Source organism: Lonchura striata, chromosome 6, assembly GCF_050655825.1.
Source record: "Lonchura striata isolate lonStrDom1 chromosome 6, ASM5065582v1, whole genome shotgun sequence".
Classification (NCBI taxonomy): Eukaryota; Metazoa; Chordata; class Aves; order Passeriformes; family Estrildidae; genus Lonchura; species Lonchura striata.
The window spans coordinates 13880212-13894550 of NC_140708.1; the positions used below are offsets into that span (position 1 = coordinate 13880212).

At 38.8% G+C, this 14339-nt stretch overlaps 1 protein-coding gene across 5 annotated transcripts in view; it reads right to left on the reverse strand.

Moving 5' to 3' along the window:
* GRID1 (glutamate ionotropic receptor delta type subunit 1) overlaps nt 1–14339 on the reverse strand; it is a 516570-nt gene that overhangs the window by 245662 nt on the left and 256569 nt on the right. For all 5 annotated transcript variants that reach the window (XM_085583261.1, XM_031505170.3, XM_077784530.2 and 2 more), the window contains exon 4: nt 98–303. In XM_085583261.1, the coding sequence (XP_085439387.1) occupies nt 98–303 (206 nt within the window). The remainder of the gene's footprint in view (nt 1–97; nt 304–14339) is intronic.

Here is a 14339-nt window from a genome sequence, read left to right on the forward strand (position 1 = left end):
CTTATTTGACATTAAACAACCAGCACTGTCAAAAGGGCAAAACATGGGTCATAATCATGTTTCTGAAGTGCTGAAGATAAAAAATCTGTGCACGTACCTCATTAATGAAAGTCTGGGCTCCCCGTGGGCTCAGGAGCAGGATGGCCCTTCGCAGCGTGTCCCGGTAGCGGTTCAGCTCTTCTGTTTTCATGGTGGTAAAAAGGTTGGAAAACACTCTGCTGATGTTCCTGTCCACTTTTTGTAATGACACATCAAGTCCCAGCCTGGAGGCCTGATCAAGAAACCCCTGCAGTCCACGTATATCTGTAACACAGGAAGAGAGGGTGGGGAAATAAGTTAAATAAATAAGAGAAAAGAAAAAAAAGCCATGAACCTCCTTCCAGTTATTCAAGAAGCACTAATTATATGGAAAAGGCTTTTTTTAACTTTTTTTCCTGCAGTGCTCTCTGAAGAAGAGTATTCCACACAGCCATTTTTCATCATGAGCGCCAACAGGGAAACTCCATCAACTGCCTTTCCCTGCAGTCTGAGAACAGCTCCTAGGAAGAGCCAGTTCATGCATTTGGGTGGCTCTGCAAGCCTCCCCAGAGGCTCAAGGCTATGGGGTTTAACACTGCCCAAACAAAGTCCCACCCCAGCAGCACCACAGGTCAAATGCAGAAATCTAGGAGCAGATAAATAAATATGGGATAAATCACTCACACCTAAATTCTCACTTCCTATAACCTCACACAGCTGCTTTTCCCAAGGAAAAAATACAAGATCCAGAACACACAGCCTTCCTTTTGACTTGGCCTTCTCTCCTGTCCTGGAAATAACCTGCCTAACCAGAGGTTTACCATTTATCCATAAACTCATAAAAGAAGCACAAAGCCCCAGTGTAAATACAATATATTTTAGTGTTTAAAACCAAAACAAATTGGTTCAAAGAAGAGAAATCATGCAAACAAGTTCTTTTAAAACATTGTCCTTTGAGCTCTATGCCTCAAAGTCAGGATGATTTGAAAAAATATATTTTTCTTAACCACATTTCTGGGCATTAACATGAAGGAATACATTTCATACGATCATGCTGAAATCTTCTAGTTCAAACTGTACTCAATCTTCATTCACACTCTCAGCATTTGTCTGTAATAAATGTCTGAGGTTTTATTTTGTAGTGAAATTTAGAACAAGAAAAATGTCAAAGCTTATATTGAACCAGGTTGCTCTCAAAATTAGCAGTGACTCGATTGCAGCTGTACCATGTCCTTAGAAACCCTTAATTTTATGGGAAAAAATGTCTAACTTGTCATGAATAAGAAAGTATTAAAGCCTCTCACATTCATTTCTCACATTTTTGTCATTAAATTTCAGCTTGTGGGTGAAGCTGAATGGTGGAAATTAGAGCACATTTACTGAACCCAAAGTGAAACCTCCTCTTCAGAAAATGTCACAGTAGCTAACAATCTCTACAACCTACATTGTACCAGCTGTTGGATAGTTTGGGGTTTTTTAAAAGCTGAAGTAACTACGTTGTGACACTGTTCAAGTCAGAGGATGGAAGCCAGTGCAGCTGAAGCCAACAGCACTCCCTGCTGCCACACCTGAGTGGGCTCTTAGACCACCCCTAAACATGGTCTTTGATAGCCACAAAATACACACATGAAGTCCTTTCCATCCCCCTTAAAAAGTGGCCCATGAAACCCAATAAAAGCAACATCCTGTGAGGATGCACCAGTTTAGCTCATGTACAAGTGCAATATATTAGGGTCCACCAGCAAATGTCAGATCCAAGACAAAAACAAGCTGCCTTGAGTAGCTTCACACCTGTAACCAAACATGAGAATACTTGTTAATATGATTAATTTGGCTTCAAAAATCACCTGAATTGCAGAGAAACCTCAGAAATAATAGAAACTAAACTTGGGTTGTGCCAATCACAGTGGACAGAGTTTTTAATCCTGGTTTAGTTGACATGATCAGCCAGCCAGCCAGCCACACCACCAGGAAAGGTGCAGTCATAGAGGCTGTGCTGATTTTTAGCTGCTCAGCTCAGACAAGTCTATAGCAGCTTTGTCCCAGTGTCATAAACCTCAGACTTGCTCACCATCCTAAATCCCCAGTCAGGGGGGGAATTGAACCCCAGGATGGGGTTTATTGTTATGCAGGCATCTCTTGAAAGCAACAGAGACCTTCAGCATGTGTATAACTGCTAAATATTGCAGCTGGTCTGAAATAATGACAGTGAAAAATAACTATCATTTACAGGTTAAAGCATTTCACAAAAGTTGTCAAAGTCAGTTTGGATTTTGTGAATTTGCATTCACTAGATAGCATTCACTATTTTGCCTATGCAAACTATGGATATGTGTGGTACAAAACACAAAGATTTTTTTCTTTCAGTGTTGTTTAGTCCTTCAAAATTACTGCAGTGTTTAACAAGCAGTAAGAAAATTCCCTTTCTCATGGTTTAGTAATGACTTGTCTTTTTGTACAAGCCACCAAAGGCAAGCTGTTTACAAAAGATTAACTGTGCTGATATTGCTCTGGGGGGTTTATGCCTCGTGTTTGCAGCTGACTTGATGAACTACCAGTTAGAAATGTTCTTGTAGACAAGTGCAAAATACTTGATGCACTTGGCAAGACTATCTAGACTTGGAAGGGCATTGTATATTCCCTTACAAACCTTTCCCCAGGGAAAATGGACTATTTTCCAATTTGAGAAATGGAAAGGGTTCTGAGTTTTTCCAGCTAGGTGAAAAAGCAAAATCTGAGATGGATGAGATTGTCCAAGCTCAACTGTGCAAGCACAATCTGTGAGTTTTTCACAGATATAAGTGAATGTGAATTTATTCAGTGTTGGCAATCAGAAAGAACTGTGTGATACCTTTCTGAATGCTGACATGCCTGCTCCTACTTGACACTGGGAAAAAGGAGGAGGCTTTGTGGGAATTCAAAGGTGGAAGTGGAAACTGAAGAGAATTGTTTGAAGAGGTGACTAACAACTTTAGGTTCCTATATAATGGAATCTCTTTTCACAAATAATTATTCACAACAATTACCAAGAGGGCAATCATTTCTTAAAATGTATCAGTACACAAATAGACAAACATGCCCATATGCAGGAGCATCTGTTTATAAGACATAATAAATTAGGCTCAGTCTTATTTTATCTGACATCACACAAGGAAGCGAGTGCCCTCATTTTCTTTTTTTTTCCCTGATTTAGAAGATCACAAGTCCATGCAACATTAAAGAAAAACCGAGCCTTGCTCCACAGCAGCTGAAACTGAAATATTCACAGATGCAGTAACGAATTTGTTTCCACTTCTCAATCTAGGACTGTTAATCATTCATTTTCTTCAACACTAAAATGAGTTTGATACAGTTCACATAAAATTTGATTAAAAGAAAGGTTCTATAAAGACTTTTTTTCTGTTAAAATATGATTGTTTCCTGTCTCTTGTAGTTTTAACAGTGATTTTCTTATTTAAAAGTTTGGATTCTAATGTTAGAGAGTTGTCCTGGACCATTGCTAATGAAATAATTCCTTGTGCCCATCCATTTCACACTTCGTAGGCAAAGTGTAGTAATCCAAATTCTCAATTCAGTCTAGAACAAAGGACAGACTAGTTTGCTGTAGGTACACAACCTACAGCTACCTCTGCCTTCAGTCTTACAATTACTTGCTTTTCTTAGGTTGTGGCCTACACTTGGCCTTTGAAATCACATAAACATATTTTAATTTTCTAATCCCCTCTCTGGTTTGTGCATGCTCAGCATGAGGCCTTTCAGAGGCAATATTTGAACATTTCCTCTTAGACCACATCAGTTTCTTGAAGAGGATGAAACACTTTAGAAGGAAACTGTGCTAGAGAAAATGCACTTCTCATAAAAGGGATCCATTACACTATAAAATAATTGGGCATATTTACAATATTCTAGTGTCAATCACTATCATGGAATCAGCAGGTTGGAACTGGAACTAGGAAAAAAAAAAAGAAGGAAAAAAGAAAAAAAGAAAGGCAAATTTCTTATGAACTTTGTCCCTCTTCTGATAGAGGTGACCAGAGAGAGAAGAGAATCTGTGTCCGAAAGCCTTCTTCCCAATGCTGACAGATAAACCACATGTGTAGGTGTGACAACAGGAGCACAGGACAACTTTAGGGATAACCATTACAAGGAGAGAAGGAAAGTTTTGATACACTGCTGAGATGTGAATTCTGTCTCTGTGACAACAAAACTAATGCTTGCTATAAATAAAGGGCTTTATTGTACTATAAGGAATAATGGAATATATAATTTCCTGCTGGAGGTTAGGTTGGGTACTGTGCTGACTAACTTGAACACAAACATAAAAGAATAGTACTAAACATGGCATTAGCTACCTATAAAGCCTATTGTCACCTACAAAGCACTTCATTTTTATTACATTATTTATAATCTTTTTTTATACAAAAAAGTTCCTAGAGGTTACTGTAGCATTCATCTTCCATGAATTTACAGGATCTGATTCTTGGCCTTGACAAAAGAGCTTGAAGCTATTATTTCTGTGTGAAACAGCTGTGTGGCTGGGCACAGCTGGCCTTTTAGGATGGCTCATTGCAGAAAAGAATTTCCAGGAGGTAAAGAGCACTATATCGTCTTTTCAACACCAGTTCCTAACCCCACTTGACAGAAGCAGAGGCAGCACATGGCTGCACAAAGAAACATTTTACTTTGGGTGAAAAACAGCTGGAAGCAAACTGAAGTCCCAAGCCGGAGCTGAAAGCACAGCTGAAGAAGCAGCAGGATATAATTTCACACCCTGTCATTCTCATCCAAGCAGATTCGGGGAGGACAAGTGTCGTCACCGAGTTCTGTTTTCAAATAACCTACGCAAATCCTTTCCCCGGTGCATTTGTAAAAGGGAAAAATAAATAAGTGTGAAAAACAATGAGATCAGGCAGGAGATGGTGAGGTTTGGAGTTTTCTCATTTGCAGATTGTCGGCTGTACACTTCACACTTTTTTTTTCCCTAGTGTAAGTTTTATTTGAGTGCTGTTTTGATGATACTTAAAGCAGTGAAAAGTGTATCAGAGAGGCTTGGATAGTTTCATTATTCTAGCATTTATACACTTATAAATAATTTTGCCTTTTCCAAGAATCGAGGATGGGTATTCAAGGCATTGTTCTTTATACTTAAATTCCAAGAGGAAAATAGAATACTGCTTCTTCTCTCATTCAAAGATACACTTTATTGTCATTTTGATTCTCTTCAAATTGGACAATTATTTCATTTCTTGGAACAGAATAAAACACACATCTCTAGGATTCATCGATTTGAAAGATAACACACAAAATGTGTTTCCTAAACCACTTCAGTTTCGTGGGTTTCATTCTTTTTATCTTCCACTGGCTGTTCTCCCTAGTTCTCAAAACTGCCAATTGTTTACATTAGAAATAAGGGATAATATGCCTGGCATTAGAAAGAGAGACACATATCCTGATGATTAGTCTCCTGCTGCATTGTCAGCTTTCTGAATAAATTATTTTCAATACCATCTTTGTGTCCTTGCTGCACATAAATAACCTACTTGAAGGATTTGAACATATTCTAGAATCTTAGAAAACTGAAAGTGGATGTACATCAAAAGTAGCTTTTATTATTCAGTCAATAAATAATATTTTATTTCACCAAATACTAGAAAGTCTACTATAAATGTTTCTGAAAGGGAATTATTTTGTCCCAATCATCTAGAAAAGTCAGATTCTGAGTGAGCAAAATTTTCAATCTAAAATGCTCACAGATTAACTACTCAAATAGAGTGATGGGCCCAGAAACTATAACATAGTCTGTTACAATAGATATGACTGCATGCATATTAGAACATAAATACTTATTGGGGCCAAGTACAATTGTGAAATTATATTCATACAATATATTTTCTACTTTTTTTCTCTGTTCATACGATGTTGTCCCAAGCTTTATTTCTCACTTCACCTACATCATATTTCCTTAAGTGTCTTTGCCTGCCATATTCCCACACTCGGTGCTAATATAATTTTTTTCAACAAACATCAGAAATCACAATTTCAAACTGTGTCTAATTTAGTTACATCACTCCTAATTAAGTTTTAGTTCAAGAATTTCTACTAAAAAAAAATTTCCTTGGCTATTTACATGCTTTTAGATATGCCAGAGTTCACAGTAACACCTCTGCAATTACATCCAAATTTCTATGCCTTTTTTTAATAAAGAAATGAAGTCAGTAACTAAGGATTCATTATTGTAGCAAGTAGATAGAATATCAAGTACAATAAATCCATTAATTAGATTGGATACTTTTTATTATTCAGCTAAGAAAAGTCAGACCAAATGAGACCGGACAAGAAGTTCTGCTGCGCCCTGCAACCTGTCTCTGATACACAGAGTGTAAACCAGGAGGAAGAGTGGATATTTCCCTTGAATACTCTCCCAAAAATTCAGTTTGCAGTGCAAGGAATTCCTCAGGCAGGTGTGGTTTCTCTGTATTTCTGTGCACTAATGGTCCATGTAACCCCTCCAAAGCTTTCTCCTCCATACAACAGCTCAGCTTCCTTTAAGCAAATGCAAACTTTGAGCATCCAGATCAGTTGACAACCAGCATAAAAACTTGGGAATTTCAGAATCCCACTGGATCTCCTATTTCCCAATTTTACCTTTCTCTCCTGGACAGTCCTACTAACAGGGATCAAACAAAAAGCAACATACTAGCACCTGCACTGCCTGACCAAACAGATCTACAAGCTGCATAGTTCCTTCTCTAAGACATGAGAGAAAAGCAAGAATTTAGACATTTCAGGGGGGAAAAATCGCAGCAGGCTATCAGAAATTTAAACTTTGAAAAACGCATAGAATATCGATTCTCCATTTAAGTCAAGATCACAGACTGACATTTGACCACTTCTCCATAGAAACAGAAAGTCCTACCATGTATGTTTTGATCCAAGCATCAGGATTAACCAGATGCAAACTTCTACTCTGAACTCCTTGTAATATCAAAGGTTGAAATTTCTATAATGGCTGCAGAAATTTTCGATACTGCCCACATCAATATTATTTTCAGACCTTCAAAAATAAAAACTACTTTGAATAGAGTGAAATCACAGGTTATTTTCACTCCCAAACAGATGGAAAAGGCATAGAATGCACCAGAAAGCCAGATGTGTTGCATGCATAAACAGATGCTTCCAGACTCATCATAAAAGGTTAAAAATATGTAATTTACTCTGCACAACTGATGTTTCACACCTGAAACAGCTGATCCAATCTGAAGATAACTGGAGTTTCTCAGGAGGCCCAGAAGCACAAAGGCCTTTTAAAGGCTACAACAGCCCTTTCACATTTAGCATGAAAGGTCACCTGCAGGTCTCCCCTGCTGGATTTTAACACTTAGCATTCAAAAGCACAAGGGAAAGCACCTCAGGAAAGTCATTACTGTTGGAAAAAATGTGGACATATGCTACAACTGATGTAAAAAGGGAATTCACTGAAGAATCAGAATTTCTATTCAAATCATACATTTGATTCTTCCAAGTGCAATAACTGCCAACTGTTTGCCCAATGGTAAACCACTGAAATAAGCTATAATAGCTTCTCACATCACTACTACTGTTTAAAATACCTTTCAAAACACTACCCAGTGCAACTACTGTATCTTCTTGTGAGACCAAAAATAGCTGCATTGGCAGAAAGTATGCTTTTGCTGATGTATAGCCTCAGTTGAAATGAAATATTTTTCAAAAAAAAACTAATTTTAATCATTGCATTAAATTTCTGAGTTTAATATTTGCTATGACTGAGTACCAGAGAGCTAAACACTGATCTACCAGTACCTTAAGAAAGCACCTCTTATTTCTCTTGAAGGGCTGAGATGGAGCTTTCTGAAGCCATATCATTTTACATGAGTACCTGAATTAATAGTACCCATTTAAGATGTTAGGAATGTAAGCCTGTCAGCTTTCACAAAAATGCAGCTGTTACTGTATGGTAACTTTGGTTATTGTATTTGACATTTGAAGAACACCCTTCAGAAATAAGACCAGTAACCCTGAACTAGGGAAAAGCAAATGCAAGTAAAAGCATCCCAAAATAAACAAAATGTACCAAGGTCATACCTGAAACAGAGAGACAAAGGTTCTCTCTTCTCATTAGGAGAAAATCAGAAATCACCTGAGGATCTGAGAGATTCATTCTGTGTGTGCATAGCTAAGCGTCCAGCAGAGAAGTCAGAAGCCCATCCCTTTGGATTTAATGGATTGCAGGGTGAGTATGTCTCTTGTTTGAGTCAGCTTTAAATACTGCACGTTCTGATCTCAAGAGAAACAGCAGTGAAATTGCTGCAGATAAAGAAATGAACTTGTCCCTTGAGGAAAGGCTACTGGCAGAAGACCTTATTCTTTCACACGTGTGACAGTAATTATTGTGTGTGTTCATACAACACCTCTCAGCTAATGATCCCAATGTACTCTATAAACACCTGGAAGTATGAAAAAGTACAAATACATGTCACAGGAGCTAGCTGCCCTTGTCTACTTAACTCCAAGTCAGCAAATAATAATTCAACTTTTTATTGGTATGGCCTTGCTTTGAATATTGTTGGCAGTTTTGTCCAAAATATAAAGCTATTAGAGAATGTCCAAGGGAGGCCACAAGGATGGGAAAGGGCCTTGAGAGGAAAAAAGCTGTGTGAGGAGAGGCTGAGGTGCCTTGGTCAGTTCAGCTGGAGAGGAGGAACTGAGGGGAGACCTCACTGCAGTCACAGCTTCCTCCTGAGGGAAGAGGAGGGGCAGGCACCGATCTCTGCTCTGTGCTGGCACTGACAGGAGCCAAGGGAACGGCCTGGAGCTGTGTCAGGGCAGGTTGGGGTTGGATATCAGGAAAAAGTTCTTCATCCAGAGTGTGGTTGGGCAGTGGAACAGCTCCCCAGGGCAGTGGTCAGAGCCCCAAGGCTGACAGAGCTCAAGCAGCATGTGGACAATCCTCTCAGGCACAAGATGGGACTCTTGGAGATGATGCTGGGCAGGGCCAGGACTTGATGATCCTTGTGGGTCCCTTTCAACTCAGCTTATTCTGTAATTCTGTGCTTGGAGAAACTTTGTCTCATTTTTGTGGGTTCAAGTTAAAAATTGTGTGTTTGGGCACACAAAGAGCAGAGAGGCCGTCAGAGCTGACAGCTCTAATGCTGTTGGCACCCTCCAGGGATGGAGTCCGAGAAACATTCTCTGTAAGGTTTTTTATTTCTCTACCAGTCTCAGACTTGCTATAACGAACTCTTTAATGCTGTTAATTTTGTACTATCTCCAATTTCCTGCGCTGCCTCTTGGGCAGGTGCCTCAGTTGGATTCCAATGTTCACTTTGCAGAGCATTCAGCACCGGGTGGCTCTGGGGCACTGAGCCTGGTCCCCAGGAGCCCTCCCTGCCTGGGTGGCAGCAGTTATGGCTCAGGCTCTGGTCCCCAGGAGCCCTCCCTGCCTGGGTGGCAGCAGTTATGGCTCAGGCTCTGTCACCACAGCACAGGCAGCAGATGGACACCGGCTCACCGGGAGCTGCACAGAGCTCCCTGCCCTGCCAAGCCCATCCTCAACCTGGCCAACATTTGCTCACGTGCTGCCAAGGCAAGGACAACCGTGGGCATATTTTTAGCTCAGAAACAGGGAAGATGGACCCTTTGGACAATCTTTGTTTCATTTACATGATGTCCATCAGGCTGTAATTGAGTAGGGTAATATTGGTAGTTTGATTTCCTTGGATACATGTTTGACTCACAAAGAGCATTTTTATATAGACATTGAATTTGGAAACTGAGAAAAAAATACGCATCCTTCTTTAATTTCCTACTTTTTAAAAAGCCCATTTTTGCAATATAGCTTCCATAAAACTGCAGAAAAATGCAAAGGGATAAAAAAATCAATTGTGGACTCCTCTTTTCTCCAGAGTTTTCTGACAAAAGCAAGATGAGAAGGATCCCTACTGAGATAACAAATCTCTTGGCAGAAGAAAGAGGGAGTTGAAAATAAAAACTAAGTTCATGTCACATATAATGACCACCAATTACTCCCTCTTATAGGAATCTGCCAGTAACAAACAAATGGAAAAAATCAATTGCCAATTATTCATTTGCATTATGACAACTGCTGTAGTTACTGTAGTACAATAGCAAATACAAGCACTCCATTCTCTAACAACAGAACTGTGAACCCAGAGTGGAGGGAAAAAAACACATTACCAACATGCTAGAGAAAAAAAAAAACATAGATCATCTTGGTTTTGTTCATCAGCTAAAACCTTCTCAGGCATCCCTCTCTTAGCTCCATGCTTTAGGAACAAAAAGAGTAACGATTACTGAAAAGACAACTGGTCATTCTGAGGTGGAACACTGCAGCAGGATTACTGTCAGAAGGCTCTCCACTCCTCAGATTGCAAACAAAATAAGCACATTTTTACAAACTGAAAAATGAGATGTTGCAGGCCTTAGCCTCACAAACATTCAAGTCTGTATTTTGCTCTGTGTGAGGAAACTCAATGCCAAGTCCCCTCCCACATACAAGATCTTTCAACATACAAATACAGTGCATAGTGACTGCACACTGCAATTTATTCCTTTGATGATGATTACCAGGTCAAGCACTTTAAATGCACAGGACACACACACCTTTCTGGATGTGAAGGCATTCTTTCCCAAAACAGCAATAAAATACACAAGCAAAAAAAGCTTCTCAGCCCTTTTTATCACTGCTCTCATGCTACTCTTCTGTCCAAGCTACAATCCTGATAGTTTAACAACTTATGTTCATGATGGAATATGTGGCCTTTGTGAAGGCACTGTAAATTTTTTATTCTTTTTTATCTTTATTTCTATAGAGCAACAGCAAAGAGAAATATTTACAAGTTTAGGACAACAGTGTCTCCTCATTAAATATTCAGCTGTAGAAGAGGATAATGGTGAACAGATACCTGAGGAGTCAACTCTTCACATCCAAAAGCAAGAAAATATTATGTGTTCTCAGTCTACTTCTGAGTAGGGGAGCAGCAGGGGAGGTCTGTCTGAGTGCTTATGAAATTGGGGCTTCCTATAGCATTTCCTTTATGTGTATATATGAATAAATTAATTGAGAGATCTATCTGCCTCAGTAAATTTAAATTTGATTGTAAGATTCAGAGATGAAGCAACTCCCCCAAAATCTTACAAGATTTTATCCACTTATCAGAGCCATTAATCTGAAGGCCATTTAGGAAGTCCAATACACCCTAAGGTTAATATTTCAAGAGGTCTTACATTTTTCCCCCTAATTAACTTCATTCCTTAGCTAATGGCTTCTAATTTACTGGAAAGGAGTCAGGCAACTCCAAAAGTCACCAGAGGAAATGTCATCATTAGTAAGGGATGTGAAGGACATCTCTGGCTGAGCAACAGAATGCAGGTGCTGCTATCTTTGGTGGGTGCTGGCAAATCCACACATCTGAACAGAGCTCACAGAAGTAGAGACTGTGCTAATTTCAGTTACTTTAAATAAAGCAATGGCTTGGAAAAGGACAAGATGTTGTGCCAGAAAGGATAGAATAATATGTGCCAGACAGCTCAATGTCTATAAATCAGGTACAGACAAGACTAATGTAATTACTGACTTCTCTTTTTTCTATTCTCGCAGAGAAGCTGGAAAGGGGAAAACCGAAACCCCTCCTCAAGAAAAGATTGCAATTCCTACAATGCAGTGAAGGGAAAACAAATAATACTAAAACTATAACTAATAAATTCACATTACTTTCACACATTCCCTTTTCTGAGGGGAAAAAAATCTAAATCTGCTGAGTTCACAGGAACAATTCAACTATGTGATGTTTTATAAAGACGTGGAAAGTCTATTTGAACTCTAGATGAACCATACAACATTTTTATCTTTGATTCTGCCTGGAGTGAAGAACAGAATAAATCTCAGGTTTTTATTCTGGGGACGCAACACAACAACACGGCACACAGCTTTAGGATAGCTTCCACATCCTTTAATTAATAATAAAAGGAGCAGATGAGAACTAAGAGTTCTCATTCTACTGGCTCATTTATGCACCAAGTATAGGTAAGGCCTCTTGCAGTTGTCTTAGGGTTTCAGTTTATTGATCATGGCAGTCATCATATGTTCCTACATAATATGTTCAAGCACTTCTGCATCTGAAATATATTTGGTTACAATAATTAATAACTTGGGGCAGGGGGAAGCAGGGTTAGAGGCAGGTTTCTTATCAGGAGAATGTGGCCCAGGTCTCTGAAAGACAACTTAAGAATGCCAGCTGGAAATCTTTAGAAGGCAAAATAACACTTAATGGGTTTTTTTGGTTGTTTTTTTGGGGTGGTTTTTTTTTGTTTGTTTGGTTGTTGTTTTTGGGGTTGTTTTCTTAGATTTCCTTGCAATTTTATCCTCATAATTTCCTTCTTTGAGCAAAAATGAGATTAATTCAGTTCAGGTCTTTGTCGAGATCTCTTCACGCATATATTCATTTTTCTCACCATCAAGAGGTGTTCTTGGTCACGGAGTACACGAACAGATTTCATCGGCACCGTCTTCCTCCTCACCCAAAACATCCCCATATTGGCCATCCACTTAAGCTGCTTGTGGGTCCCTTCCAGCTCTGAATACTCTGTGGTTGGTTTAGATGCATTTCCTGCCACGGCACTGCGCTGCCTTCCACAGCAGCAGAGACAAACTAGCTGTAAACTTCAGGGACTGAGACAGCCATGCTGGAAACACCCTGATTTCAAAACCTTCTAGCAAGAGGTTGCAGATACACTTTCACACTTCATTTCTTCTGACATGTCCCCAGAAACACCGCTGTGCCTATCCAGTGACAGTACTGGAAACCACACGCCCCAGCCACCTCCGAGGCTTTCCTACACTAGCTACTGTTCCCGTGAAAAAGAAACATTTTTTTTTTCCCCCTGAAAACAAGTGCTCAGTGTTTGTATGAACAGAGGTCTTTTGCTCAAAAGAGTGGAATGACTGAACAGCAAAATGTGCTTTAACACCGGAAAAAGAGAGCTGGAAGTTGAGCTCTTGAGATTTAGAAGGTCACTGATTGCATTCTTTAGACAGCAGGACTATTTTTTTCTTTTTCTTTTTTTTTTTTTTTTAATGTAGAAAGAGTCTAATATTAAAAATATCAGCTTATCAGTTTCTGGTTATATTATAATAGTATCCTGATTTATGCTTTCTGTCACCCTCTATCACTGAGTCTTCCAAGTAAAAACAAACAGACATGTTCCTGTGCTTTCTGCATTTAATAATTTTTCTGATTTATAGTTCAATGATTGAAACACAGTTTTAACTGACCTTTTAATGAGTGAAATAAGCCCTATTCTCCTCTTACAGAGACCCCACTTATCTCTAGATGAAGTGATCTATGATAGATTTATTGATTCCACAAGGCTGAGAGATTTACTTACACAGAACATATATAAGTATAACAGAATGTGTGTGTATACATATACACACTTAATGTATATATACATACATATACATATAATGTGTGTCTGTGTATACATATGCATGTGTATATATATCCAAGGACTCTTCCCCAGCCCCACAAAGATAAATTTGACCAAAACCATGAAAATCTGTTTAAATCTCTGTAGCACAAGTGGCAGGAGGGGGTAATAGGGTTCCACTGCTATAGCAATAAATAGCAAGCAATAAAAGGATTTCCCTTGAGCAACCATGGTACAGTGTAAGTGCAGAAGCTAAAGGAGGAATATTAGGATGAATATAGACTAGTTAATTGAGGATAAACATACCAGGAAAAAAAGAGCTTTCTTGAACTTTGCAGTATGCTGATGACAATTTGAAGAGACAGTGAGTAAAAAAGCCTACTTAGAAAAGAAGAAACTGAATCATGTGAAATTCACTGTGGATTTACTGAAGTGCATAGTCCCATGGGCTAAAGAGATGTGAAGAGAGATAGCAAGGTTGATGGTGAAAATGAAAGAACTGGACACTGAAGAGTGCCATGGGAATATTGAGGTAAATTCTTCCAGCAACTATAAAGAACAGAAAGGAAAGAACCAACACAAAGTGAAGTGTATCCTCAAACCTGCTACTTCATTTACAATTTTGACCTGGTTTTGAAGAAAGAAAACAAATGAACAAACAAAATCCAAAACCACCCACAAACCAAAAAGGACTTGAGAAAAATCAAAATAAACTTTTTATTTTTTCTGATTCTATATTTCACTTCTCTGCAAAATATTTTTTGTGATATTTACCCGACACTGCCTTTGATGCTTTATATCTTAATTTCTATTCTTCCTTTTTTTATCCAACTTATTCTTTATTCCCATTGCAA